The 27534-nt window shown below is 45.8% G+C and overlaps 2 protein-coding genes across 2 annotated transcripts; one reads left to right on the top strand and one right to left on the bottom strand.

Annotated features, from left to right (window-relative positions):
• The first annotated feature begins 329 nt into the window (after positions 1 to 329).
• Positions 330 to 15616, top strand: NOP9 (NOP9 nucleolar protein). Its single transcript, XM_039337828.1, has 11 exons — positions 330 to 526; positions 1908 to 2125; positions 4232 to 4639; positions 6169 to 6294; positions 7198 to 7342; positions 8100 to 8286; positions 9868 to 10008; positions 11329 to 11409; positions 12761 to 13015; positions 14268 to 14373; positions 15168 to 15616. The coding sequence occupies exons 2-11, from the start codon at positions 1930 to 1932 to the stop codon at positions 15323 to 15325; spliced, it is 1803 nt and encodes a 600-aa protein (XP_039193762.1). The 5' UTR covers positions 330 to 526; positions 1908 to 1929; the 3' UTR covers positions 15326 to 15616.
• A 1023-nt stretch (positions 15617 to 16639) lies between these two features.
• On the bottom strand, positions 16640 to 25306 carry CIDEB (cell death inducing DFFA like effector b). Its single transcript, XM_039337845.1, has 5 exons — positions 25148 to 25306; positions 22530 to 22674; positions 21753 to 21902; positions 18331 to 18521; positions 16640 to 16919 (listed from the first exon to the last, which is right to left on the bottom strand). Exons 1-5 carry the CDS (start codon positions 25186 to 25188, stop codon positions 16781 to 16783), a joined length of 666 nt encoding a protein of 221 aa, XP_039193779.1. The 5' UTR covers positions 25189 to 25306; the 3' UTR covers positions 16640 to 16780.
• Positions 25307 to 27534: the final 2228 nt, after the last annotated feature.

Here is a 27534-nt window from a genome sequence, read left to right as displayed (position 1 = left end):
CCACGCCCTTCAGCAAATCCCTCTTCTGCTGGTGACCCTGGCAGTCGGCCCCCCACCTCTATTTCTTTGATGCTCCCCACTCCCGCGATTCAAATGCTCGTAATCTCAAAGAACTTAAAATAAATTTAAGTTTAAGAAATCTAAATTTGCCAACCGCGCAGATAGCACCGTTCGCAGTGAATGAATGAATGAATGCACATATGAATGAATGAATGGTGACGTAATGGGTGCAATGCTTTCTGGGAGGAGCGGCCGCCGCGCTCGCTCGCTCGCTCGCGCGGGGCAGGCCGGGATGCAGCGCGGCAAAGCTCCAGACTGGTTCCGGGAGAGGCGTGGCCTGCGAGGGTCTCTCCCGCGCACGCGCGGTGCGGGCTGGACCTCCGCGTGCCGCGCGGATTGCAAAAGGTGGCGGCGTTGCAAGCAGCGGGTGCAAGATGCGCGATCCTGTGATCGCTTTTCCGCGGGATCCTGTGGCGATCCAGTAGGAGCGGCAGCCAAGAGGCAAACTTTGGGCCGGGCGTCTGCTGTAAGTCTTGCAATCTTCTGAATTTTGATTGGAATCTTCCAGCCTTCCCCTTTTTGATTTTTGGCTCTTTTTTCTTTGCACGGATTCTCTGCAGGCAGAAATGCAACCGGTGAGGCGGCGAGGAGAGGGGCATCTCAACCAGCCCGGCCTTTCCTGGGGTGGCCCCTCACTTTCCTTGACCGTTGATTTGCACTTTCTCCTGGCTGTTGGTGGATTAAAAACGAGCTCTCCTGGGTTGGATATTTTATGACCTTTGACCCTTGGCAGTGTAACTTCAGTCTAAACCAGGGGTCTTCCAACGTGGCCCTTTGATGACTTGTGGACTTCAACTCCCAGAATTCCTCAGCTAGGTACACTGGCTGAGGAATTCTGGGAGTTGAAGTCCACAAGCTGGGGGTCTTCAAACTTGGCCCTTTGATGACTTGTGGACTTCAACTCCCAGAGTTCCTCAGCCAGGCACGTTGGCTGAGGAATTCTGGGAGTTGAAGTCCACAAGTCAGAAAAGGGCCAAGTTTGAAGACCCCTGGCCTAAACTGACTTTGAAACTCTGGATGTTGGTTTTGAAGGGAAACCCCCACCCCTTAAATTAATTTTATTTAATTATAGTGAAATTATGCATTATAAATTGAATACACACAGAGAGACGCACATGCACACAAACACACAGACACATATTGTATTTTACTGTGTTATTAATTTAGATGAAATGTGAATATATATTGTGAGTCCATGTTTGTTATGTCATATGCTAAAAAAGTCCACAAGTCATCAAAGGACCAAGTTGGAAGAACTCTGCTTGTGGACTTCAATTCCCAGACTTCCTTAGCCAGCGTGAGGGAACTATAGCCCCTTCATGATTTGTGGACTTCAACTCCCAGAATTCCTCAGCCAGGCACAATAAAAAAAATGTTTCGCGCCATTATTATTTTTGCAAATAATTTGAAGCAACAAACAGCCAACACACAGGAGGGAGAGAGAGAGAGAAAATATTATATATTATGTAAAGTTATATGTAGCACCCGATGACTTTGATTGGATGGAATGATTGGATATTCAAAAAGTTGTTTAAAGTGTAATGTGTTGAAGTGTCCAATGCACACTCAGGGTTTAGCCTGCTCTTTCTTTTGTCCATTTCATCCCCACCACACCCCTGTGAGGTGGGCTCAACGAGACTGTGTAACTGCCAGAATATTTTTAACCTGGATTTTTTTTCCTGGCCTTGTTACAGCAAGCGGATCCCTGCTGCATATGTTTTATTTTTATGTATTAAATTTATATGTTTTGTTTTGTTATTTATTTATTACATCTACGTGGTGTCGGTCTTGCGGTCCAAAGTGACTGTTTTTCTTGTTGCTAATTTCCTTGATTTTCCCTCCGGCAGTCCTGCTGAGCTGTCCAGAAGGATGGCACCCCCTGCCCACCGCCACAAAGCAGCGAAAAGCAGCAAAGAGCGGAAGAGACGTGCTGCTAAGACGGGGAAAGGAGACCCAGAGGAGATCAAAGGAGGAGGTGTTCCCAAAATGGAGCCCGCAGTGGCGGGTTATTTCCACCAGGCGCACGAAACCTTCAAGTCTGGCTTTGCCTCCGATGAGGAGAAAAGTAAGATTTGTTCACAGAGGGATTGAGGGAGACAGAGCCCTTTGAAAGCTTGTGGAAACAGTCCTCGAGTTACGACCGTAATGGAGCCTGCCCACCACCACGGTCGTAACTCATGATGTTTGTAAATCGGGTTCTCCATGCGAGTGACCCAATTTTAGGACCATTTTTGGAGCAGTTGTTAAGCGAACCAGTGGTTCACTATAAGGTGGCTTGAGCGTAAGCGGGACGTATACATGCCAGTGTTTGGCAAAATGGCCATAAAATGTAGTCACGTGACTGGGGGGTTGCTGTAAACCGGGGGTCTTCAAACTTGGCCCTTTGATGACTTGTGGACTTCAACTCCCAGAATTCCTCAGCCAGGCATGCTAGCTGAGGAATTCTGGGAGTTGAATTCCACAAGTCAGCAAATGGCCAAGCTGGAAGACCCCTGCTTGTGGACTTCAACTCCCAGAATTCCTCAGCCAGGAAGACCCCTGCTACAAATTGCTGTAAGAGGTCATGTGAGTACAAGGGGTAGCCATTGGTCTTTCAAATCTGGGTTGTAAGTACCCCCATGGAAGTCTGTTGTAAATTCAAACAGTTGGTAAGCGATCGGTCATAAGTTGAGGAGTACCGGGCCATAGCCTCACCCATTGGCATTCAGAAATTTGGGAATACAGGAGTTGTTTTTTTTTGTCGGGAGGAATTCTGGGAGTTGAAGTCCCTACATCTTCAACTTGCCAAGGTGGAGAAACACTGTTTAGTGCAGCGGTTCTCAACCTGTGGGTCGTGACCCCATTTGGGGTTGAACGACCATTTCACGGGGGTCGCCAAACAACGCGATCTGCCATTTTTTTCTCAGCTGGCGGCACCGCGCATGGGGACGCAACCGCGCATGCGCACTGCGCATGCGCGCTGCGTCCTTATGGCTGGGGTCGCCGGTATAAAAAGGTTGAGAACCACTGGTTTAGCGAGCATTGGAAGCACCGAAAAGACAATTTTAATGAAAAGACAATTTTAACAATTGCTCCTCACACTTAACGACTGTTGTGGCATTCTGACCATCAAGTGATCAAAATTTGGGAGATTGGCATGTACAGGCAGTCCTTGACTTACGACCACAATTGAGCCCCAAATGTCCATTGTTAAGTGACACATTTGTTAAGTGAATTTCGTCCCGTTTTACGACCTATCTTGCCACCGTTGTTAAGTGAATCACTGCAGTGGATAAGTTAGTAACCTGGTTGTTAAATAATTCCGGCTCTCCCACCCCCCACCCCCAATTGACTTTGCTGGTCAGAAGATTGCAAAAGGGATCACATGATCCTGGGACGCCGCCACTGTCATAAGTACATGCCAGTTTCCAAGCGTCTGGATTTTGATCACGTGACCATGTGGGGATGCTGAAAAGGCCGTAACTGTGAAAAACGGTCCTCAATCCCTTTTTCAGTGCCGTTGCAACTTTGAGCGGACACTAAACGAACTGTCATAAGTCGAGGACTGCCTGTATTGACAACGGCTGCAGCCTCCCCGGGGACGTGATAGCCGGCTTCCGATAAATAAAAGCAATGGGGGGGGGGGAATGCCAGATTTGCTTAATGACTGTGCGATTCCCTTAACGACTGGAGGGATTCGCTGAACGACCGTGGGCCGAAAAGCTTGCAAAAACTGGGCCCGACTCCATTTAATAACCGCCTCGCTTAGTGAGGGAAGTTCTGCTCTCAATTGTGGTCGTAAGTCGAGGACTCCCTATAACACGCCTTATTTTTGCCTTATTTTAGGTTAGATTATATTGTATGTATTGTTTTATTTTATTGTTTTATATATTTTATTTTAGATTATATTTTATGCATTTTATTATATATTATTATTTATTTATTTTATTATCGTATTTTAGATTATATTTTATTACATATTATTTTATTTTAGATTATAGTTTAAGTATTATTTTATTTTAGCTATTGTTTTATTTTATTGTTTTGCTTTCTAGCGTTTTGTGTATTTGATATATTATTTTGTTTCTTTTGTTTTATTATTTTATTGTGTATTTTATTTTAGATTATATTGTATGTATTATTTTATTACTTTGCTTTGTTTTGTTTATTATTGTTTTATTTTTATCTACAGGCCTGTTTGTGAGCAACGTCCTGACGGAGGCCGTCGCTGTGGCGCTGCCGCTGGCCCTGGATCCGTCCGGGTCGCTGCTCCTCCAGGCGCTGCTGCCTTCGGCCTCGGGGGCCAGCTTGGAGCCCCTGCTCCGGGCCCTGCTCCCCTCCCTGCGCCTGGTGGCCTGCCACCCCTGCGGAGCCCACATCTGGGAGGGGGCCCTGTGGAGAGCCCCAGCGCTGATCTCGGACGGGGGAGAGGAGTCCCAAGCGCTGGAGGAACTTGTCCTGGATCTGGGGAAGGGTCTTCAGGAGGAGCTGTCGACTTTCGCCTTGGATGCCCACGCCAGCTTTGTGGTGCGGACCCTGTTGCAGGTCCTGGGAGGGGCCCGAGTCGGGTCAGACGGGGGACGGGGGCTCCCAGGCTCAGGTGAGTGGTGGCCATTGAATACGTCCCCCATCATGTGATGGGGGTGTGTGTGTGTGGAGGGGATGGAAGCCGTCCCCTGCTTTTGGGCATCTCAAGAGTTTCCTGCGTGTTGAGATCCAGGGTGGGAAGGATGTGGGAATGATGAGACCTGGGTTAATGACTCTCCTCAGTTCTAGGAGGTTTCTGGGTGACTCCGAGTCAGCTGTTTCTGCTCAGCTCACTGTATCTGTTTTTGTTTTTATTTTATTTTAATATTTTATTTTTTATGTATTTTATTTTTTATGTATTTTTTATTTATTTTATTTTTATTTGATTTTATTATTATATTTTATTTATTATTTCATTATATATTATTTCTTATTATTTTAGTTGAGATTATATTTTATTATATGTTATTTTAGTTGAGATTATATTTTATGTATTGTTTTATTTTATGTTACGTTTTATGTATTTTATATATTTTATTTTTTATTTTATTTATTATTTTTTATGTATTTTATTTTTATTTTATTATTTTTTATGTATTTTATTTTATTTATTCTTTTATTTTATTCTTTTATTACATATTTCTTATTTTCTTATTTTAGTTTAGATTATATTTTATTGCATATTATTTTAGTTTAGATTATATTTTATGTATTGTTTCATTTTATTGTTTTATGTTATGTTTTATGTATTTTATATATATATATTATTTTATTTTAGATTATATTTTATGTATTTTATTTTATTATTATATATTATTTTTTATGTATTATTTTCTTTTAGATTATATTTTATGTATTGTTTCATTTTATTGTTTTATGTATTTTATATATTTTTTATTATTTTATTTTAGATTATATTTTATTATATATTATTTTAGATCAGTGGTTCTCAACCTGTGGGTCGGGACCCCATTTGGGGTCAAACGACCATTTCATGGGGGTCGCCAAACAAGGCTGTCCGCCATTTTTTCCCCCTTTTCTTTGGCCACGCCCCTGGCACCCAGTGATGTATAAGTGGTTGGGGGTCACCACAACATGGAGAACTGTATTATGGGGTCGCGGCATTAGAAAGGTTGAGAAGCACTGTTTTAGATTATATTTTAAGGATGATTTTATTTTATGTATTGTTTCATTTTATTGTTTTGCTTGATATTATTTTGCGTATTTTACATATTTTATTTTATTTCTTTGGTTTTATTGTTTTATTATATGTTTTATTTTAGATTACGTTTTATGTATTGTTTTATTATTTTGCTTTGTTTTGTTTATTATTTTATTTTTATTTACAAATAACAGATGAAGTCCTAAGCTCAACATATGCTGTCCTCAACCTAAGGAACTTCAAGTCCCAGAATTCTGGCTGGGGAATTCTGGGAGTTGAAGTCCACAAGTCTTAAAGTGACCAGGGTTGGACACCCTTGGTTAATGCCCTATTTTGCCAGGTGTTTGCAGCAAGCAGAACTGTATGAATCGTTTCCATGTGGGAAAATCAGGGCCTCTGATTCACACCTTCCCCTTTTTTGCCCACTTCCGCCATCTTAGGGCTTCTTCGTCCCCGGGCCAAGAGTTCAAAGGTCGGGAGCGAAGGACCAGCGGTGTTCGAGGTCCCCGCCAGCTTCCTCTCCCTCCTGCAGGAATTCAAAGGCTGCTTCCAGGAACAGATTGCAGGTGAGATGCCGCCATCTGCTGGGCAGGTGGAGAAACAGCAGCCTTGCACAGCTCTTGAGGGAGTCCTCGCTTAATGGCAACAAGGGAGCGTGGGATTTTTTGTGATAAGTAGTTGTGGTGGTTAAGCGGGTCTCCAGAAGTGCTGACTCGATCTTACAACCATTTGGCTGGAAGGGACCTTGGAGGTCATCCAGTCCAATCCCCTATACCAGGGGTTCTCAACCTGTGGGTCGGGACCCCATTTAGGGTCGAACGACCATTTCACGGGGGTCGCCAAACAACGCAGTCTGCCATTTCCCCCCTTTTCCTTAGCTGTGCGACTCCCCTTTATTCTACTGGCTTTTGAAAGCCAATAGAATAGACTGTCTTGAATAGAGTCTAATTCTATTGGCTTTCAAAAGCCAGTAGGAATTGTCCAGGCTGTCTCTGCCCTGCTGAGCCCGCCAAAAGTCCCATTCTGCAAACGGTGCTGCACCAGTTGAGTAGTCCTCGACTTATGACCGGTTGAGTAGTCCTCGACTTACGACCGGTTGGGGGTCGCGGCATTAAAAAGGTTGAGAACCACTGCCCTATACCATTTCAGACAAATTTCAGACGTCTCCCTTAACAGATATTTTGGGGTCGTAAGTCGAGGACAACTGAATGTGTCTTGTGAGACATAAGCTAAAGAGGAACAGGACAAAAAAAATTCTGATGATGTTACCTAGTGTGGTAACAAAACGTTCCGAAACTAAATTGAAACCGGCTTGGAGAGCAAACTGCTGTCAAAATCTAAAACCCGAGCTACAAGTATTTCCTGTTATTTCAAAGGTATAGAGGTATATAGATAACATTTATATGTCTTTCCTGGCCTGACCTTAACCAAGATTCCCTGCTATTAAACTAACCCTGTTTTCCCTCTAGATTTCATCACCAACAAATGTTTCAGCCTCTGCCTGCAGGTGGCGCTGGAGATCCTACATAGAAAGCTGCCTGAAATGAGTGCTGAGCTCTGCCGGTCTGTGATTGGCTACCTGAGCAGCTGCAACCCAGCTGCAGCTGGGCAAAGGTGAGTGTTGGGATTGGCTGGATTGTTGCAGGGATTGCAGTGGCTGAGGAATTCTGAGAGTTGAATTCCACAAGTCATCAAAGGGCCAAGTTTGAAGACCCCTGCTTGTGGACTTCAACTCCCAGAATTCCTCAGCCAGCGTCCCTGGCTGAGGGATTCTGGAGTTGAAGTCCACAAGCAGGGGTCTTCAAACTTGGCCCTTTGGTGACTGGTGGACTCCAACTCCCAGAATTCCTCAGCCAGGCATGCTGGCTGAGGAATTCTGGGAGTTGAATTCCACAAGTCATCAAAGGGCCAGGTTTGAAGACCCCTGCTTGTGGACTTCAACTCCCAGACTTCCTCAGCATGCCTGGCTGACGAATTCTGGGAGTTGAAGCCCACAAGACATAAAAGGGCCAAGTTGGAAGAGCCCTGGTCTAGACACACTTTAGCATTAAAACCTTTGACTTACAACCATCATTCAAAGCTACAACGGCCCCGAATAAAGTGACTTAGAACCAGTCCTCGCACTTGTGACCATTGCAGGCTCATGGGATCAAAATTTGGGTGCTTGCCTACCTTTACGACGAGGACAGCATCCCAGGTGATCCACCATTTGAGACCTTCCCAGCCGGCTTCTGACCAGCAAAGCCCAGGAGGGAAGCTGGATTCATCTTAATGGCCACACGATTCACTTAACGACCGCATATGTGGATGTGCATGATAAGGCAGAGGCGCATTGATGCGCCTGTCTCGTTTATTCCTCCCTCTTCAGCAGCCTCTTGGTGTTTCTGAAGGACGCGACCTGCAGCCGGGTTCTGGACAAAGTCCTGGAGGTGTCGGATGCGAAGGCGTTGCGCTCGTTCTACAAGGTGCACGTGAAGGGGCAGCTCCGCGTGTTGTCAGCTCACAAGGTGGCCAACTTCACCTTGCAGCGGCTGATCCAGGCCGCCTCGCGCAAACTGGTGAGAGAGGATTTGGGTGGTGGCCTCTCCGTTTGTGTAAATCGGGGTGCTGCCGTGGGGTGCTGCCGATTTTCGATTAATCTCGAAAAACTAAGCAGGGACAGGGCGGGTTAAGACTTCGAAAGGGTAGGAGCAGATTTTGGTTCCCCCCCAATGGCATGAGAGGCTGTTAAGGCACCAGGATAGAAACCAGGAGATGGTGAGTTCTAGTTTGCTTTAGGCATGAAAGCTGGCTGGGTACCTGGGCCAGTCGCTGAGTTCTAGTCCCACGCCCATCACTAGGAGAAAATTCTAGTCCCGCCGTAGGCATGAAAGCCATTGGTTGACTGGTTCAGTGACCAGGAGTGGTGAGTTCTAGTCCCACCCACCCTAGTCACGAAAGCTAGTTGGGTGACTGTGGGCCAATCACTAGGAGACGGTTCTAGTCCCGCCTTAGGCATGAAACCGACTGGTTGACTGTGGGCCAATCACCAGGAGACAGTGAGTTCTAGTCTCACCCTAGTCACGAAAGCCAGCTGGGTGACTATAGGCCATTCACTAGGAGACTGTGAATTCTAGTCTCATCCTAAGCATGAAAGCCAGCTAGGTGACCGGGCCAAATCAGGAGACAGTGAGTTCTAGTTCCACTCTAGTCACGAAAGCTAACTAGGTGATTGGGCTAATCACCAGGAGACAGTGAGTTCTAGTCCCACCCTAGTCACGAAAGCTAGCTAGGTGACTGAGCCAATCACCAGGAGATTGTGAATTCTAGTCCCATCCTAAGCATGAAAGCCAGCTAGGTGACTGGGCAAATCACCAGGAGACAGTGAGTTCTAGTCCCACCCTAGTCACGAAAGCCAGCTAGGTGACTGGGCCAATCACCAGGAGACAGTGAGTTCTAGTCCCACCCTAGTCACGAAAGCCAGCTTGGTGACTGGGCCAATCACCAGGAGACAGTGACTTCTAGTCCCACCCTAGTCACGAAAGCTAGCTAGGTAACTGGGCCAATCACCAGGAGACAGTGAGTTCTAGTCCCACCCTAGTCACAAAAGCCAGCTAGGTGACTGGGCCAATCACCAGGAGACAGTGAATTCTAGTCCTACCCGAGTCATGAAAACCAGCTGGGTGACTGGACCAGTCACTAGAAGACAGTGAGTTCTAGTCCCACTTTGGCATGAAAGCCGGCTAGGAGCCTTTGGGCCAATCACCAGCAGAGTGGGAATTCTAGTTCACCTTAACCAGGAAAGCCAGCTGAGTGACTTTGGACCAGTTACCAGGAGACGGTGAATTCTAGTCCCACCTTAGGCCTGAAAGCCGGCCGGGTGACTTTGGGCCCAACCCACCAACCCACCTCAAAGGGTTGTTGTTATTGTAGGGGAAATAGAAGGAGGGAGGAATAGGAGACACGTCCGCCACTTTGAGTTATGTGTGAAAATAATAAAATCGGGATAAGATTACCTGAGTCACACAGTAAGGGTCCCCCAGCTGCTCGTGATCCATTGCAGAGAGATCCATCAGATCCCTGCCGGCCTAGAAGAGGGGACGGGGCTCCTGAAGACCTCTTGGTTTAGGAGGGTCTTTTCACTCACACCCTGTCCCCAGCTGGGGAATCTTTTTCAGGAGCTGAGCCCCGGCTTGGAACAAATCCTGGCCCTGGAACATCTCGGCATCGTCACGGCGCTCCTGGGCGCCTGCCGGAAACACGGTGCCCACCAGCCGGAAGTGCTGCAGGTCCTTTTGGAGGTGAGCAAATCCTGCTTGGTTTCCTTGTTGCTCCTTTGCTCTTTGCTCCACCAAGTAATAATAATAATGATGATGAAGAAGAAGAAGAAGAAGAAGAAGGAGGAGGAGGAGGAGGAGGAGGAGGAGGAGGAGGAGGAGGAGGAGGAGAAGAAGAGAAGAGAAGAAGAGAAGAAGAGAAGAAGAGAAGAGAGAAGAAGAGAAGAAGAGAAGAAGAAGAAGAAGAAGAAGAGAAGAAGAAGAAGAAGAAGAAGAAGAAGAAGAAGAAGAAGAAGAAGAAGAAGAAGAAAAGAAGAAGAAGAGAGAAGAAGAAGAAGCAGCAGCTGGGAAAGCAGATAATAATAAAACCTGGCAATGGCTAAGAGCAGGAAAATTGAAGAAAGAGACTGAGGGACTAATTCTGGCTGCACAAGACCAAGCCTTAAGGACAAAGGCATACAAAGTCAAAATTGAGAAGACAGCAACAGACAGTAAGTGCCGCCTATGCAAAGAAGCTGAAGAAACAGTGGACCACTTGGTAAGCTGTTGCAAGAAGATTGCACAAACTGATTACAAGCAGCGGCATGACAAAGTAGCAACAATGGTGCATTGGAAGATCTGCAAAAAATATCATTTGCCTGTAAGCAAAAACTGGTGGGATCATAAAATAGAGAAAGTCATAGAAAATGATAAAATTAAACTGCTCTGGGACTTCAGAATTCAAACAGGCAAGCCCCTGCAACTTAACACCCCAGACTTAACAATTGTCGATAAAGACAAAAAAAGTCTGGATAGCGGACATGGCAGTGCCTGGAGACAGCAGAATAGACAAGAGAGAACTGGAAAAAATAACAAAATACAAAGACCTACAAATAGAAATAGAAAGACTGGCAAAGGCAAGCAAGGGTAGTACCAATAGCAATAGGCTCCTTGGGTGCAATCCCAAAACAACTGGAGAACCACTTGAACACCATTGGAATTGACAAATTCGCCATTAGTCAATTGCAAAAGGCGGCCTTACTAGGAACTGCTTCCATCCTGCGACGATATCTGTAATACCATCAAACATCCACATCTGCCTATCCCAGGTCCTGGGTAAGGACTCGATAGGTAGACAAAATGCCAAATCCAGTCTGAACATCTGGCTGACTGTGCGATGATCAATAATAATAATAATAAGTAATGATGATGACGATGACACGCTCTGAGGTAACATAAATGCCAAATCCAGGAACATCTGGCTGACTGTGCGATGATCAGAAGGTCAAGTGGGCAGGAGATGACAAATGGCTTCCAGTCTCTTCTTAGAAACTTTTTAAAAAATTGTTGGTTTTTTCCTTGCAGGCCTTCCACTGTTGGAAGCCCCGTGCCCGCCAGCGGGCCTGTGCCCCCCTCCTCGCCTCAAGGTCTACCCGGGACGACAGAGCCTGTTGCTAAGCCAGACATGTGTTAAGTTAGAGTTAAGCATATCGCTGCCATTGTGAAGTTAGGGACAGTGTTGCAAAGTGAATCGGGCTCCTCCAATGGACTGGGCTCGTCAGAAGGTCGCAAATGGGGATCACCACACACACACACACACACACACACACACACACACACACACACACACACACAAAACCCCGGGACGCTGTGACCGTAACAAATGTGAGTCACTTGCCAAATGTCTGCATTTCGATCACGTGAGGCTGCAAAGGTCGTAAGTGTGAAAACCAGTCGTATGTTGCATTCTGAGTGCTGTTGTAACTTTGAACGGTCACTAAGCAAGCTGTCGTAAGTTGAGAACTGCCTGTATTGACAAGGGCCGCAGCGTCCCACCGCTGTCATGAATGGGAGTCGGTTGCCCAGCGTCTCAATTTTGATCATGTGACCGTAGGGATGCTGCAAGGGTCGTAAGGTCGAAACATGGGCACAAGTCCCTTTTTTTCAATGTCGTCGCAACTTCGGACGGTCGCTAAACAAACGGTTGAAAGTCGAGGACTTTCTGCACCTGTGTTTGCATCATTTAAAGATCGGCAACAAACGAAGCAACAACAACAACAACAACAACAATAATAATAAAGTTGGAAGGGACCTTGGAGGTCATCTAGTCCAACCCGCTGCTCAGGCAGGAAACCCTACACCATTTCGGACAAATGGCTGTCCAGTCTCTTCTTAAAAACTTCCAGTGTTGGAGCCTTCACCGCTTCTGGAGGCAGGTGGTTCCACTGGTTAATTGTTCTCACTGTCAGGAAGTTTCTCCTTAGGTTGCTTCTCTTCTTGATTAGTTTCCCTCTCCATTGCTTCTAGTCCTGCCTTCAGGCGCTTTGGAGAATAGCTTGACTCCCTCTTCTTTGGGGCAGCCCCTGAGATACTGGAACACTGCTATCCTGTCCCCCCTTGTCCTTCTCTTTGTTAAACTAGACATACCCAATTCCTGCAACCGTTCCTTATATGTTTCAGCCTCCAGTCCCCTCATCATCTTCGTTGCTCTTCTCTGCACTCTTTCTAGTCTCAACATCTTTTTTTACATCGTGGTGACCAAAACTGGATGCCGTATTCCAAGTGTGGCCTTACCAAGGCCTTGTAAAGTGGTATTAATACTTCATGTGATCTTGATTCTATCCCTCTGTTAGTGCAGCCCAGCACTGTGTTGGCCTTTTTGGCAGCTGCAGCACACGGCTGGCTCCTATTTAAGGGATTGTCCACTAGGACTCCGAGGTCCCTCTCACAGTTACTACTATTGAGCAAGGTGCCCCCTGTACTATACCGGTGCATTTGGCTTTTCTTGCCTAAATAGAGAACCTTACTTTTTTTCATCCAGGCAGACACACCGCCGGCCCTGAGCACCGTCTCCTATCACGGCTCCCTGATGTTGCAGCACCTCCTCCATTTTGCAGACCCTTCCCTCGTGCTGCGCAGCATGGGCGCCACGCCGCCCGCGGACCTGGTCACCTTGGCGTGTGATCCCTCCGGGAGCCACGTCTTCGATGCCCTCTTGGCCAGTCCCTCCGTCCCCAAGAAGTCGAGGCGGAAAGTCTTGCTCCAGCTCAAGGTAAATCTCGGGGATTCTGCTCCGGGTGTGATAACGCTGTGATAACGCAAAGTCAAAGCTCTGCTGGCTTAGGTTCAACCTAAACATAGACCCGTGTTTCTCGATCTTGGCAACTTTTTAAGACATTCCCAGAATTCCCCAGCCAGCAAGGGAATTCTGGGAGTTGAATTCGACCTGCCTTGAAATCCCCAAGGTTGAAAAACACAGAAATAGATTCTTGGCTACTGTCAACCCATGGTCATTCAGGTGTCAAATTCAAGTTCTGGAGGGATTCATTTCACAGGGTTTCTAGTCCTCAAGGCAAGCAGGAATTCTGGGAGTCGAATTCTACGTGCCTTGAAATCACCAAGGTTGAAAAACACAGAAATAGATTCTTGGCTACTGTCAACCCATGGTCATTCAGGTGCCAAATTCAAGTTCTGGAGGGATTCATTTCATAGGGTTTCTAGTCCTCAAGGCAAACAGGAATTCTGGGAGTTGAATTCTACCTGCCTTGAAATCCCCAAGGTTGAAAAACACAGAGATAGTTTCTTGGCCACTGTCATACTATGGTCATTCGGGTGCCAGATTCAACTTCTGGAGGGATTCATTTCACGGGGTTTCTAGTCCTCAAGGAAAGCATGATCCCACACTGTAATGTTTATGATGATGGGTAGTAATCCATAAATTCTGTTTCTGATTTTTGGCTCCAGAGAGAGTGGTAACTCCACTCTGCCTTCTACCTGTCGACAGATATTTGATCACTTGTTGTACTTTCCTGTTAATCACGCACAGAATGAGATTAGATTGTTATTAATTGCAATTCCTTTTATATCAGTTACTTCTGCATCCAAGCCACATTCATTCAGAACCCATTCATTCAAGGCATCTTAAGATGTTTCTGTTTTCCCATCTTTAATTTAGATCAGGGGTCCTCCAATTTGAAGAATGAATGGTCGTAAATGGACCCCTTGCCGTTGGCAATTTTTCAACCTCCCTCCTTTTTTTTCATTGTGATGAGAAAACCGCGACAATCTACCGATACTTTTCAGATCAGTACAGCTGGTTGCATCGCACACTCCTCCTAACCTCTGCAAGGTGTTTGGGTTCTTGGCCAATAACACGTCAACATCTGTACCCACAAAGTACACATTTCATTTCCACAGTCGGCAGGATTGTGGCCCTGGTTGCAGCCGTTATTTGCGTGTAGTTCTCGACTTATAACCATTCCACCTCTCTCCCCCCCCCCTTTTTTTTTCCTTTGGATCATCAGGGCCACTTCGTGTCTCTCGCCTGCTCCAAGTATGGGAGCCGAGTTCTAGATGCCATCTGGAGCAGAGCCTCCCTGCCAGCCAAGCGGGAGCTGGCTCAGGAGCTGGGTAAGGCCTCTGTGTCCTCTGTTTTGTTTCCTTCCTTCCTTCCTTCCTTCCTTCCTTCCTTCCTTCCCTTCCCTTCCCTTCCCTTCCTTTCCTCCCTCCCTCCCTCCCTCCTCTCCTTTCCTTTCTCCCTCCCTCGCTCCCTCCCTCGCTCCCTCTTCCTTCCTCCCTCCCTCCTTTCCTTCTTTCTTTCCTTCCTCCCTCCCTCCGTCCCTCCTTCTTTCCTTCCTCCCTCCCTCCCTCCTTTCCTTCTTTCCTCTGTCCCTCCTTTCTTTCCTTCCTCCCTCCCGCCTTTCCTTCCTCCCTCCCTTCCTCACCCTTCCTCCCTCCCTCCTTTCCTCCCTCTCTTCCTTCCTCCCTCCCTCCTTTCCTTGCTTTCTTTCCTTCCTTCCTTCCTCCCTCCTTTCCTTCCTCCCTCCTTCCTTTCCTTCCTTCCTTCCTCCCTCCCTCCTTTCATTCAATTAACACAGTGTTTCTCAACCTTGGGCACTGAAGGATGTTTGGACTTCAACTCCCAGAATTCCCCAGCCAGCATAGCTTCCCCTGCCCCGGCCCCCACTTCTTAAAGGGGCCGAGGCTGAGAAACACTTTGAGTTAAAGAAAACGTGTAAAGCTGCCCAACCCTTTACACGGCAGGCCATATTTCAGAGTCACCCACTTCTAGCGACGGCGTTCGCACCGCCTCCTAAGGTGGAGCCTGGAACGAAGGACACGTGTGAATGCAGCCTCTCCGTTCCACAGAGGCTTTGTTGCCATTCCTCAAAACGTAACCCGCTCTCTTCTCCCTCTCCTCCCAGCGGAGCACGAGGCCCGGCTGCGACACGACCCCTTCGGACACCACCTCGTCCGCAACTTCGCGTTGACCCACTTCCTCAAACGCCGCCGCGACTGGGACGACCACCAGCAGGCGGAGAAAAAGCGGAGGCAGCTTTTCGCCGAGATCCTGGAGGGCTGAACTGAAGTGGGATCAAGAGGACTAGCTCCTTAAGCGGGCTTTGTGTTCCCACATCTGCTCAGAAGAGCCTTTTAGAGCCTCTCCCTTCACCCTCACGAATGGGAGCGGAATCGTTCGGATCGCTCTCGGCCAGCTCGTGATGGGGACTGTAGTCCAAAAGAAAGGAGAGAGAGAGAGAAGGGTGAGATTTGAGCAATTTGAGGTTGCTCCGGACGTGCCTTACTTGACTCTCTTCTCAAACGGATATTTATTTATATTTTTGCAGATATTAAAGGCAGTGAGTTCTTTGCAGGTGCTGTTCGTGTCTTGGTTTTAGGGCAAACAGATGGGCTGGACAATCTGTGGTTTGTCCAGAGGGATAGTCAGCTTCCTGTAACCGTGAAATGATGGTTTATAATAATAATAATAAAGTTGGAAGGGATCTTGGAGGTCATCTGGTCCAACCCCTGCTCAGGCAGGAAACCCTATATCATTTCAGACAAATGGCTGTCCAGTCTCTTCTTAAAAACTTCCAGTGTTGGAGCATTCACCATCTCTGGAGGCAGGTTGTTCCACTGGTTAATTGTTCTAACTGTCAGGATAGATGGATGGATGGATGGGTAGGTAAAGATGGACAGTACTTAATATTTATTTCCTATGTATATAATAATAATAGTAGTAAAGTTGGAAGGGACCTTGGAGGTCATCTAGTCCAACCCCCTGCTCAGGCAGGACACCCTACACCATTTCGGACAAATGGCTGTCCAGTCTCTTCTTAAAAACTTCCAGTGTGGGAGCATTTACTGCTTCTGGAGGCAGGTTGTTCCACTGATTAATTGTTCTCACTGTCAGGAAGTTTCTCCTTAGTTCTAGGTTATTTCTCTCCTTGATTAGTTTCCACCCGTTGCTTCTTGTCCTGCCTTCGGGTGCTTTGGAAAATAGCTTGATTCCTTCTTCTTTATGGCAGCCCCTGAGATATTGGAAGACTGCTATCCTGTCTCCCCTCGTCCTTTTCTTCGTTAAACTAGACATACCCAATTCCAGCAACTGTTCCTTATATGTTTTAGCCTCCAGTCCCCTAATCATCTTGGTTGCTCTGCTCTGCACTCTTTCTAGAGTCTCAACATCTTTTTTACATAGTGGTGACCAAAACTGGATGCCGTATTCCCAGTGTGGCCTTACCAAGGCATTGTAGAGTGGTAAGGCCACACTTGGAATACTGCATCCAGTTTTGTAGGGGTGTAGTTCTATACATACGTTGTTAATAGTATGTTTAGGTGTGTGTCATGTATGCGTTTCACTTTGAGAGCGGGCAACTAAATTTCATTTTCGATGTGTGCCGTTGTGCCCACCGTAAAAAAAAAAAAAAGACGATAAAGGTTATCTTATCTAAATCTGAGTCCCGAATCAAGTGGGTTCCCTTCAATCCAGTCTGAAGACGGAAGGTTTTTCCGGCGTTTGCAGGGACGAAGGGCCTCAATATTGGTAGTTGGTTATCTTGACTTGGGGGTGCCAGCTGTCCCCCACCTCCAGGAGCCGGCGGATGTAATTGGAAGCCCCCAAAAGAAGGTGCCCGACGCCTTGCATGACGGTGGAAGCCACCCGCAGGATCTCCCTGGAGGAAGAAGGCAAAAGAGGATTTCCATCAAAATAATTCACAGACGTAGGCGGTAGGGATAGTCCTCGAGTTTAACGGCCACAAGGGAGCCCAAAGTTTCTGTTGCTAAGTGAGAGAGCCATAGGCACGAAAGCTGGCGAAGAGAATTTGGGCCCATCGCCAGGAGACAGTGAGTTGTAGTGCTGCCTTAGGCATGAAAGCCGGCTGGGTGACTTTGGGCCAGTCACCAGGAGACGGTGAGTTCTAAGCCCGACTTAGGCACGAAAGCCGGGTATGTGACTTTGGGCCAATCACCAGGAGTTGGTGAGTTCTAGTTTTGCCTTAAACATGAAAGCTGGCTGGGTGACTTGGGGCCAATCACTAGGAGAAGGCGAGTTCTAGTCCCACCTTAGGCACGAAAGCCGGGTATGTGACTTTAGGCCAATCACCAGGAGTCGGTGAGTTCTAGTTCCGCCTTAGACATGAAAGCTGGCTGGGTGACTTGGGGCCAATCTCCAGGAGTTGGTGAGTTCTAGTTCCGCCTTAGACATGAAAGCTGGCTGGGAGACTTGGGGCCAATCACCAGGGGACAGTGAGTTCTAGTTCTACCTTAGACATGAAAGCTGGCTGGGTGACTTGGGGCCAATCACCAGGAGATGGTGAGTTCTAGTTCTGCCTTAGACATGAAATCTGGCTGGGTGACTTGGGGCCAATCACCAGGAAACAGTGAGTTCTAGTCCCGCCTTAGCCCTGAAAGCCAACTGGATGACTTGGGGCCAATCACCAGGGGATGGTGAGTTCTAGTTCCGCCTTAGACATGAAAGCTGGCTGGGTGATTTTGGGCCAATCACCAGGAGATGGTGAGTTCTAGTCCCACCTTAGCATCAAAGGTGGCTGGGGGACTTAGGGCCGGTCCCTGTCTCTCAGCTCAACCCACTTCAGAGGATTGTTGTGGGGAAAATAGTCGGAGGAAGAGTATCAAGAATGTTTACCGCTTTGAGAATTGTTCATAAACAATCGTAAGGCGGGATAAAAATCAAATGAATAATCCAATGAGTGGAAGCATTGAGAGGGCCAACCTGGAGATGGGTTTATCACTGTAATAACTAGAGCCATGGTCTTCAAACCTGGCCCTTTGATGACTTGTGGACGTCAACTCCCAGAATTCCTCAGCCAGGCACGCGTGCCTGGCTGAGGAATTCTGGGAGTTGACGTCCACAAGTCATCAAAGGACCAAGTCTGAAGACCCCTGAGCTAGAATGTCTCTTGCAACAATTTTGCTTTGTCTTGCATTTCATACAAAGCCTCCAGCATTCTTTTCCAACCTTTTAGGAGGATTGGGGGACACTGTTCCTTGGAAAAGCACTTGGGCCATTCCTAGCCCTCCCTCTGCCCCTTCTCCCCGGGGAGGGCAAGGGAGCAGGCTCACCGCAGAACCTTCTTCGGTCCCAGGCATTTGAAGTCGCAGCTCATCGAGTAGAGCCCGTAGAAAGTGGCCGAGATGTTGAGGCTGCCGAAAAGGTCCCGAGGGTTGAGCTTGTAGATGTCGAACGTGATGCGGGCGATATCCTGGCTGTTTCGAGGCTTGTCTCCGCTCAGGGCAAACGTCCGACTGGTGCTCTGGGGAGCAAGAGCAGTAGCACTTAAGACTTATGTACCGCTTCGTAGTGCTTTGCAGCTCTCTCTAAGCGGTTTACAGAGTCAGCCTATTGCCCCCCCCCAACAATCTGGGTCCTGAGAGAGAGAGAGAGAGAGAGAGAGAGAGAGAGAGATATGATAGATAGAAAGAAAGATGATAGATAGATAGATAGATAGATAGAAAGATAGCGAGAGAAAGAGAGATGATAGAGAGATATGATAGAGATAGATAGATAGACAGACAGACAGCAATAGGACTTAGACTTATATACCGCTTCATAGTGTTTTACAGTCCTCTGTAAGCGGTTTACAGAGTCAGCTTATTGTCCCCAGCAATCTGGGTCATTTAGATTCAGATAGATAGATAGATAGATAGATAGATAGATAGATAGATAGATAGATCAGTGGTTTCAACCTTTTTAATGCCGTGACCCCCAACCAGTCGTAACTTGAGGACTACTCAACTGGTGCAGCACCGTTTGCAGAATGGGACTCTTGGCGGGCTCAGCAGGGCAGAGACAGCCTGGACAATTCCTATTGGCTTTGGAAAGCCAATAAAATTAGACTCTATTCAAGAGAGTCTATTCTATTGGCTTTCAAAAGCCAATAGAATAAAGGGGAGTAGCACAGCTAAGGAAAAGGGGGGGGGGGAAATGGCGGACTGCGTTGTTTGGCGACCCCCGTGAAATGGTCGTTCGACCCCAAGTGGGGTCCCGACCCACAGGTTGAGAACCACTGAGATAGATAGATAGATAGATAGATAGAGATTAGAGAGATGAGAGAGAGAGAGACAGACAGACAGACAGCAATAGCACTTAGACTTATATACTGCTTCATAGTGTTTTACAGTCCTCTGTAAGCATTTTACAGAGTCAGCTTATTGTCCCCAACAATCTGGGTCATTTAGATTCAGATAGATAGATAGATAGATAGATAGATAGATAGATAGATAGATAGATAGATAGAGAAAGACAGAAAGAAAGAAAGAGATGAGATAGATGATAGAAATAGATAGATAGATAGGTAGATAGATGGATAGAAAGAAAAGAAAGAAAGAAAGAAAGAAAGAAAGAAAGAAAGAAAGAAAAAGAAAGAAAAAGAAATAGCACTTAGACATATATTGTTTCATAGTATTTTACAGCCCTCTTTAGGCGGTTTACAGAGTCAGCCTATTGCCCCCCCAAACAATCTGAGTCCTCATTTTATCGACCTTGGAAGTCCTGCCTTAGTCATGAAAACTGGGTGGGTGATTTTGGGCCAATCGCCAGGAGGTGGTGAGTTCTAGTCCCTCACTGCATAGGAAAGCCAGCTGGGTGACTTTGGCCCAATCACCAGGAGATGGTGAATTCTAGTCCTGCCTTAGGCATGAAAGCCAATTGGGTGACTTTGGCCCAGTCCATCTCTCTGTCAGTCCAACCCACCTCACAGGCCTGTTGTCATTGTGAGGAAAATAGAAGGATTAAGTATTTTTGCTGCCTTGTGTTCCTTATAAAGTAACAAAGGCAGGATCAAAATCTAACAAATAATTAAAAGAAAGGATCCCAAGGAGAAAAATGCACACCACCCCAAAGCAATTTGAGTAGGGGTGTGTGTGTTTTTGTGAAACCACAAAAACCCAAATCTCCAAACCGAGAAAACCAATTTTAGCAGCTATTTTTAATGTGGTTTGGGGTTTGTTTTTTTAAAAAAATGCATCAAAGGTATTTCCTGCCAGTTTTATATTCACCACAAGTGACATTGGGGAGCTTAGCTGGGCAAAAAAATCCAGATTTCTAAGGAAATAAGGGCAGATAAACCAGAGATTAGCGTGGCTGCACTTGGTCATCGCCCAAACGGATCTGGAATACCTACAAAATTTATTTCTCTCCTTTGAGCCTTTGGACCGACGTGAAAAAAGAAAAAGAAAAGAAACGTTAATTTTAGAACGATTTTTGAACTAGAAATGGCCGAAAGATTGTGAAATGGAAAGCTAATGGCTGAACCTGTATTATTTTTGTAATTGCTGCACCAAAGACTCTTGGAAGTCAATTTTTTTTTCCTTTTGGCACTTTTTATTTTTCTTATATTTTCTTACTTTGTTCCTTTTATAGGTTGATCTTATAATAAAACTTGATCAAAAGAACTGGAGGATTTAGAAGCATAGAAACATAGGATTCTAGGGCTGGAAGGGACCTTGGGAGGTCCTCTAGTCCAACCCGCTGCCCAAGGCATGAGACCTTAGGACATCTTGGACAAATGGACGTCCAATCTTTTCCTTATAACCGATAAATATTTAGATAGATGGCTGATAGATAGATACATAGATAATAATTGATCTATTGATAGATGATAGATAAACAATGATAAATTGATAGATAGAAATGGATAGATACATAGATAGATATAGATAGTTAGATCATGATAGATGGATAAATAGATAATTAGATGGATATATAATTAGATGGATAGATAGATAATGATCGATAGATAATGATTGGTAGATGATAAAGATAGGTGATAGATGGATAGATGATGGAGATAGATACATAGATAATGATCGATCAATCGATAGATGATAGGTAGAGTAATAATAGATGGATAAATGGATAAATATAGGTAGATAGATAATAATAGATGGATAGATGATGATAGATGGATAGATGAAGATAATGATCGATATATGATAAAGATAGATAATGATAGATGGATAGATAGATGATATAGATAGATAGATAATGATGGATAGATAATGATAACGATCGATAGATGATAGATATAGATAGATAGATAATGATAGATGGATAGATAATGATATAGATAGATAATGATAGATGGATAGATAGATGAGATAGATAGAGACAGACAAATAGATAATGATGGATAGATAGTGATATAGATAATGATAGATGGATAGATGATATAAATAGATAGATAGATAGATAATGATAGATGGATAGATAATGATATAGATAATGATAGATGGATAGTGATATAGATAGATAATGATAGATGGATAGAAATAATGATAATGATTGATAGATGATAGAGATAGATAATGATAGATAATGATCGAGAGATTGACAGATGATAGAGGCAGACAGACAGACAGATCATAGAGTTGGAAGGGACCTTGGAAGTCTTCTAGTTCAACCCCTTGCTCAGGGAAGGAGACCTTACTCCATCCCTGACAAACGGATGTCCAGCTTTTTCTTGATTTGATTTGATGACCCCCACCTTGCTGTGAGTCCACTTCTGTCCTTTCTCTAACACCATCAAGGCTGTGTTGTCTTCCAGGATTTGGAAAAATTCCTCCGTCTCAACCAGGGTCCCGTCTTCTTCCAACACCAAGAAAACCATACTGGACATCAAGAGGGTCTCCCTGGCCTACAAAACATGAAACCAACAAAACTGAGGCATGCAGGCTGAAGACACTCCACCCCCCCTCAAACTGCTTACTTTGATGCATTAAATATGTGCAACAAAATTTTATGCCCATTTTGCAGGGGAGAAAAGAGAGGTCGACTTGGAGCGACCTGCTGCAAATTCAGAAATTGACCTTCAAAATAGGTGTGTGTGTGTGTGTGTGTGTGTGTGTGTGTGTACATTGGCTGGGAGATAAAATAATGATAATAATCAACACAAACACATCTGCCTATCCCAGGTCCTTGGAAAGGACTCACTAGGTCAGGTGTCTTCAACCTTGGCCCTTTGATGACTTATGGACTTCAACTCCCAGAATTCCTCAGCCAGATATGCCTGGCTGAGGAATTCTGGGAGTTGAAGTCCACAAGTTATCAAAGGGTCATAGTTCCCTCATGCTGGCTGAGGAATTCTGGAAGTTGAAGTCCACAAGTTATCAAGGGGCCAAGCTTGAAAACCCCTGCAGTAGGTGGACAAAAACGCCAATTCAGTCTGAACCTCTGGCCGATTGGCCGACGAACCAAAATATTCATAATCAAAGAATTTAAAACAATACAAACTATCTGATACATCCCAAATAAATCTACCCACCTTGGTAAGTAAGTCTCCCAAAGTGCTGGCCATTAGTCCCTTGCGGATATTGCGCTTGTGATCGCACACTCGGAACGGCCGCTGGGGCGGAGGGCTCGGCGTCCAGACCCGGCGGGAGATTTCCGAGCCCGCACTGGAGACTGATCTGAGTCGAGGGAGAATAACGGAATAACAAGAGTTGGAAGGGACTTTGGAGGTCTTCTAGTCCAACCCCCTACTCAAGCAGGAGACCCTACACCATTCCAGAAAAGTAGCTGTCCAGTCTCTTCTTAAAAACCTCCATTGATGGAGTCCCTACAACTTCTGGAGGCAGGTTGTTCCACTGGTTAATTGTTCTCCCTGTCAGGAAGTTTCTCCTTAGTTCTAGCTTGCTTTTCTCCTTGGTTAGTTTCCATCCGTTGCTTCTCGTCTTGCCTTTTGGTGCTTTGGAGAACAGGTTGACCCCCCCTCTTTTTTGTGGCAGCCCCTCAGATACCGGAAGACTGCTATCATGTCACCCCTGGTCCTTTTCGTTTTTTAGACTAAGAGAATAACAGGATTGGAAGGGACCTTGGAGGTCTTCTAGTCCAACCCCCTGCTCGGGCAGGAAGCCCTATACCAGCGATGGCGAGCCTTTTAGAGACCGAGTGCCCAAACTGCAACCCAAAACCCACATGTATCGTCAGGTGCCGGGTGGGCGTGGCCCATTGGGTGGGCGTGGCCTATTGGGTGGGCATGGCTGCGGTGGTAACGGCAGACTGGGTGGGACTAAAAAGTTCAATCAATTCCAACTTTGCGAGATCTTTTTTTTTTCCCTGTGAGAGGTTGAAATTGACTGATTAATTGAACCTTTTTTTTTTTTGCACACGGCGGCGGAGGCCTAAAGCGAAAAGGTTTTATAAAACCCAGCTGAAGGCCTAGGACTGGGGCGACGGCACGCGTGCCCACAGAGAGGGCTCCGCGTGCCACCCCTGGCACCCGTGCCATAGGTTCGCCACCACGGCCCTATACCATTTCAGATAGATGGCTGTACAATCTCTTCTTAAAAACCTCCAGTGTTACTCATGAAGTTCCACTGTTTAATTGTTCTCACTATCAGAAAATTCCTCCTTCGTTCTAGTTTAGCTTTCTCCTTAGTTTCTATCCCTTACTTCTTGTCCTGCCTTCAGGTGGAGAATAGGTGGACCCCCTTCTTCTTTGGGTCAGCCCCTGAGATACTGGAAGACTGCTATCCTGTCCCCCCTCATCCTTCTCTTCATTAAACTAGATATCCCCAATTCCAGCAACCATTTCTTATATGCTTTAGCCTCCAGTCCGCTGATCATCTTTGTTGCTCTTCTGTGCACTCTTTCTAGAGTCTCAACATTTTTTACATTGTGGCAACCAAAACTGGATGCCGTATTCCAGGTGTGGCCTTACCAAGGCCTTATAAAGTGGTATGTGATCTTGCAGCGTGATACCTCAGGTGATGTGCAGAGTGTCCAGCGAAAAACACACCTTCCCTTTCTTTAGTGTCACTAAGAAGGTCCTTCTGTAAGACTGCCTCTCCCTGATTTTTGAGAGATTAGCGCTCACAGGGCTCCCCAAACAGCCACAATTAATCAGGATTACGTGGAGCTGTTTATTACAGCAACTGTTGTTCCTTTAGCTGTGGAGGTCAGAGTCTAAATTCCAGGTAGGTTTTTTTTTCTCCAGAAAGAGGGGGCTGTAGTAGTGATGGAATAGCTATGGAGTCTGTCTTAATTGCACAGAGATATCCAAGGAGCAATGATCCACAAGTGGGATTTTTAGCTTAATAATAATAATAATAATAATAATAATAATAATAATAATAATAATGGAAGGGAGGTCATCTAGTCCAACCCCTTGCTCAGGCAGGAAACCCTATACCATTTCGGACAAATGGCTGTCCAGTGTCTTCTTAAAGACTTCCAGTGTTGGAGCATTCATAGCTTCTGGAGGCTGGTTGTTCCACTGGTTAATTGTTCTAACTGTCAGGAAGTTTCTCCTTAGTTCTAGGTTGCTTCTCTCTTTGGTTAGCTTCTGAAGTATGAAACAAGCGAAGTCATACCTTGTATTTGTGAAATAAGCCATGATTGGCTGAATGTTACTTCTCTCTCTCTCTCTCTCTCTCTCTCTCTCTCTCTCTCTCTCTTTTTCCTCTTTCCACTCCAACGGAACTGACATTCTGCTGAACTGATTCCTGAAACAAGCCTTTTTCTGGGTCTCTTGACCCACAACCAGAGAGCAAGCAAACCAGGTTTATATAACACGCCCTCTCCCCTAATCTCAACCCCTCAACCAGATAACCACAGACCAAGCTTCGCCCCCATGGTGGAATCCAGCTGGGTGATCTTTGTAAATGACCAGGTTACAAAGTTGGGTGAACCTAGTTAAGTTTGCTGTGCCTTTCTTGATTTCGCACAAACAGGTGTGGGAACCCCCCCCCTTTCCACGGTCCCCAACATCCTTGTGTTGGCTGCTGCTGTAACTTGTGAAAAGGCTGGCCGGCAGATCCAACTAACCACAAAAGAAGGCTAGCTGTTGAGAACTGGCTAGAGAAACCAGGATGTCAAGGACTCCGGAAGTTGAGATTGCTAACCCCAATTTCTCCAGCCCGGTGCCCCCCATGAACTTACTTCAACAAAGATGAGGGGGCCAAGGCATTGATAAGATCCATGGTGCCCACGGCAGGGGCTGATGGGCTCCCAACAAAGAGATGTCCTTTCTTCCTGCTTCGTCAGTGTTTTGTGTTGAATTGCAAAAGGGACACGCTGCCCTGTTTGGTCTCTCTGGACTCTGAACTGTGATTTGTGGCCAGGAGAATGGGTGTGTGTGTGTGTGTGTGTGTGAGATGGAGGTATGTGTGTGTGTGTGTGTGTGGGGGGAAACATGGTGTAAATTCCAAAGTAAACAACAGAATAGATAACACCCCAGGCATTTAATAGTCTTGGATTGGATGGTATCTGTTTTGATTTTCTGCATCGAGCGAGCTGTCCCTTTGGCAGAGGGAGAACACCAAATGTTGACCTAAAAAGGAACAGGTTAAGCTGGTTAAAAATTTATTTTTGGGTCTTCCCCCCCCCCAAATCAACAGGGTTTATATACCGTAACATCATCACGGAACATCTGCCCATCTGATAGCAGTGCTGGATTTTTTTTAAAAAATGACCCCCTAATAATATAAGAAAAGGATGGATGAACAAATCTATCAAATCCACAAAGGTGTGTGTGTGTGTGTGTGTGAACTTATTGCTGGAGTTAGGGATGTCCAGTTTAATGAAGAGAAGGACGAGGGGGGACAGGATAACAGTGGTCCAGTATCTCAGGGGCTGCCCCAAAGAAGAAGGAGTCAAGCTGTTCTCCAAGGCAGGACAAGAAGCAACGGATGGAAGCTAACCAAGAACTAAGGAGAAACTTCCTGACAGTGAGAACAATTAACCAGTCGAATAGAAATTGTGAATGCTCCAACACTGGAGATTTTCAAGAAGAGACTGAACAGCCATTTGTCTTGAAATAGTATAGGGTCTCCTGCGTGAGCAGGGGGTTGGACTGGAGGACCTCAAGGTCCCTTCCAGCTCTATATTGTCCAGAGAAGTATTAAGACTTACTTGGATACAATGGTGTGCAGGCAGTCCCCGATTCAGAACCATTTGTTTAGCAACTGTACAATTTCAGACAAGTTCCAACAGCACTGGAAAAAAAAAAAGACGACTTACAATTGGTTTTTGCACTTGGCACCCATCGCAGTGTCCTTGCCCGATCAAAATTTGGGGTGCTTTCAACCGACCTCTATTTATGACGGTTTCAACGTCCTGGGCCTGTGTGATCACCATTGGCTGCCTTTCCAGGGACCTTCCGACAAACAAAGTCAATGGGGGAAAATGGGATTCACTTAAAACAACTGCAGGGATTCCACTTAACAACCGTGGGGAAAAAGAAATGTCATAAAATCCCGTTGCGACTCCTGCTTGCTGAGGCACATTCTGGTCCCAGTTGTTAGCCGTAAGCCGAGGACCAGTCGGCCAAGTTTGCGCACGTGTCAAAGAAATGGTGGAACCAAGTGCAAAACAAAAAAAATAAATAAATCAGATTTCATTTCATTAGAACGTTGCCGAATAAATTGAACGGAGCTAACGTAATTAACTCTGCCTGCAGAGTCTTTGAAATAATTTTATTGGGAAGTAGCTAGATGGCAGCACATACTGCTGATTTTAATTATCTTGAAAAGGGTAAGCTGACCCAGAGTTATGTTGTTCAACTGGAAAAAGAGATATTTGTGAAATCAAGAGGTTAACCTGAAGGAGAGTTTATCTTTTCTTTTGTTCTCCGATCACTTTCAAGATTACAGCCACTGCAAACAGAGACACTCAAAGCTTTCCGGACAGTGTTGTGAGTGTTTCATCATGGGAGGTTTTCGAAAATAGACCGGGACAACCATTGGACTGGGATGGCATAAGGACTCCTGTCATGCACAGGGGTTGGACTAGAAGACCTCTGAGGTTATTTCCAGTCCTAGGACTCTATGATTGAATAGAGAAAAAAGCTAGTCAGGAGGGGCCGTTCCCTGAATCCTACAACGCTAAAATTGGAAGGGTCCCCAAGGTCATCCAGTCCAGAAAAATCAATCCAAGCATTCATGAGAAGTGACTCTCCAGCCCCTTTAAGGTCTCCAGAGGTGGCCATCCCATAACCTGAATAAGTGAACTGTTCTGTACACCTTATCATCAGGAATTTTTCCTTATGTTGAAAGAAATTTAGCTGGTTGCTTACTTGTACGCATCGTTCCCGGTTCTCATTTCTGTCTGTTGAAAATAGTTCTTGACTATCTTCTCTAGGGTATTCTTTTATGCTTCTAGCTGTGGGAAATCAGTCCCCCAGAGAAGGAAATATTAAAAGGGCAGACTATTATATTTCCTCAAAGGATCTTAAAGAGGCAGAAAAGCATGCCCAGTTTTTTTTCTTAATAGCCCCAAGTCTCTCTCCCCCAAGCAGAAACCAGCTCTGTAGAAATGCAGATGTAAAT

The sequence above is a fragment of the Crotalus tigris genome, unplaced genomic scaffold (genome assembly GCF_016545835.1).
Source record: "Crotalus tigris isolate CLP2741 ecotype Arizona unplaced genomic scaffold, ASM1654583v1 scf7180000017690.20705106771:4171800, whole genome shotgun sequence".
In the NCBI taxonomy this organism is placed as follows: domain Eukaryota; kingdom Metazoa; phylum Chordata; class Lepidosauria; order Squamata; family Viperidae; genus Crotalus; species Crotalus tigris.
Note: the sequence above shows the minus strand (reverse complement) of the source record. Positions and strands in the feature narration are given on the sequence as shown.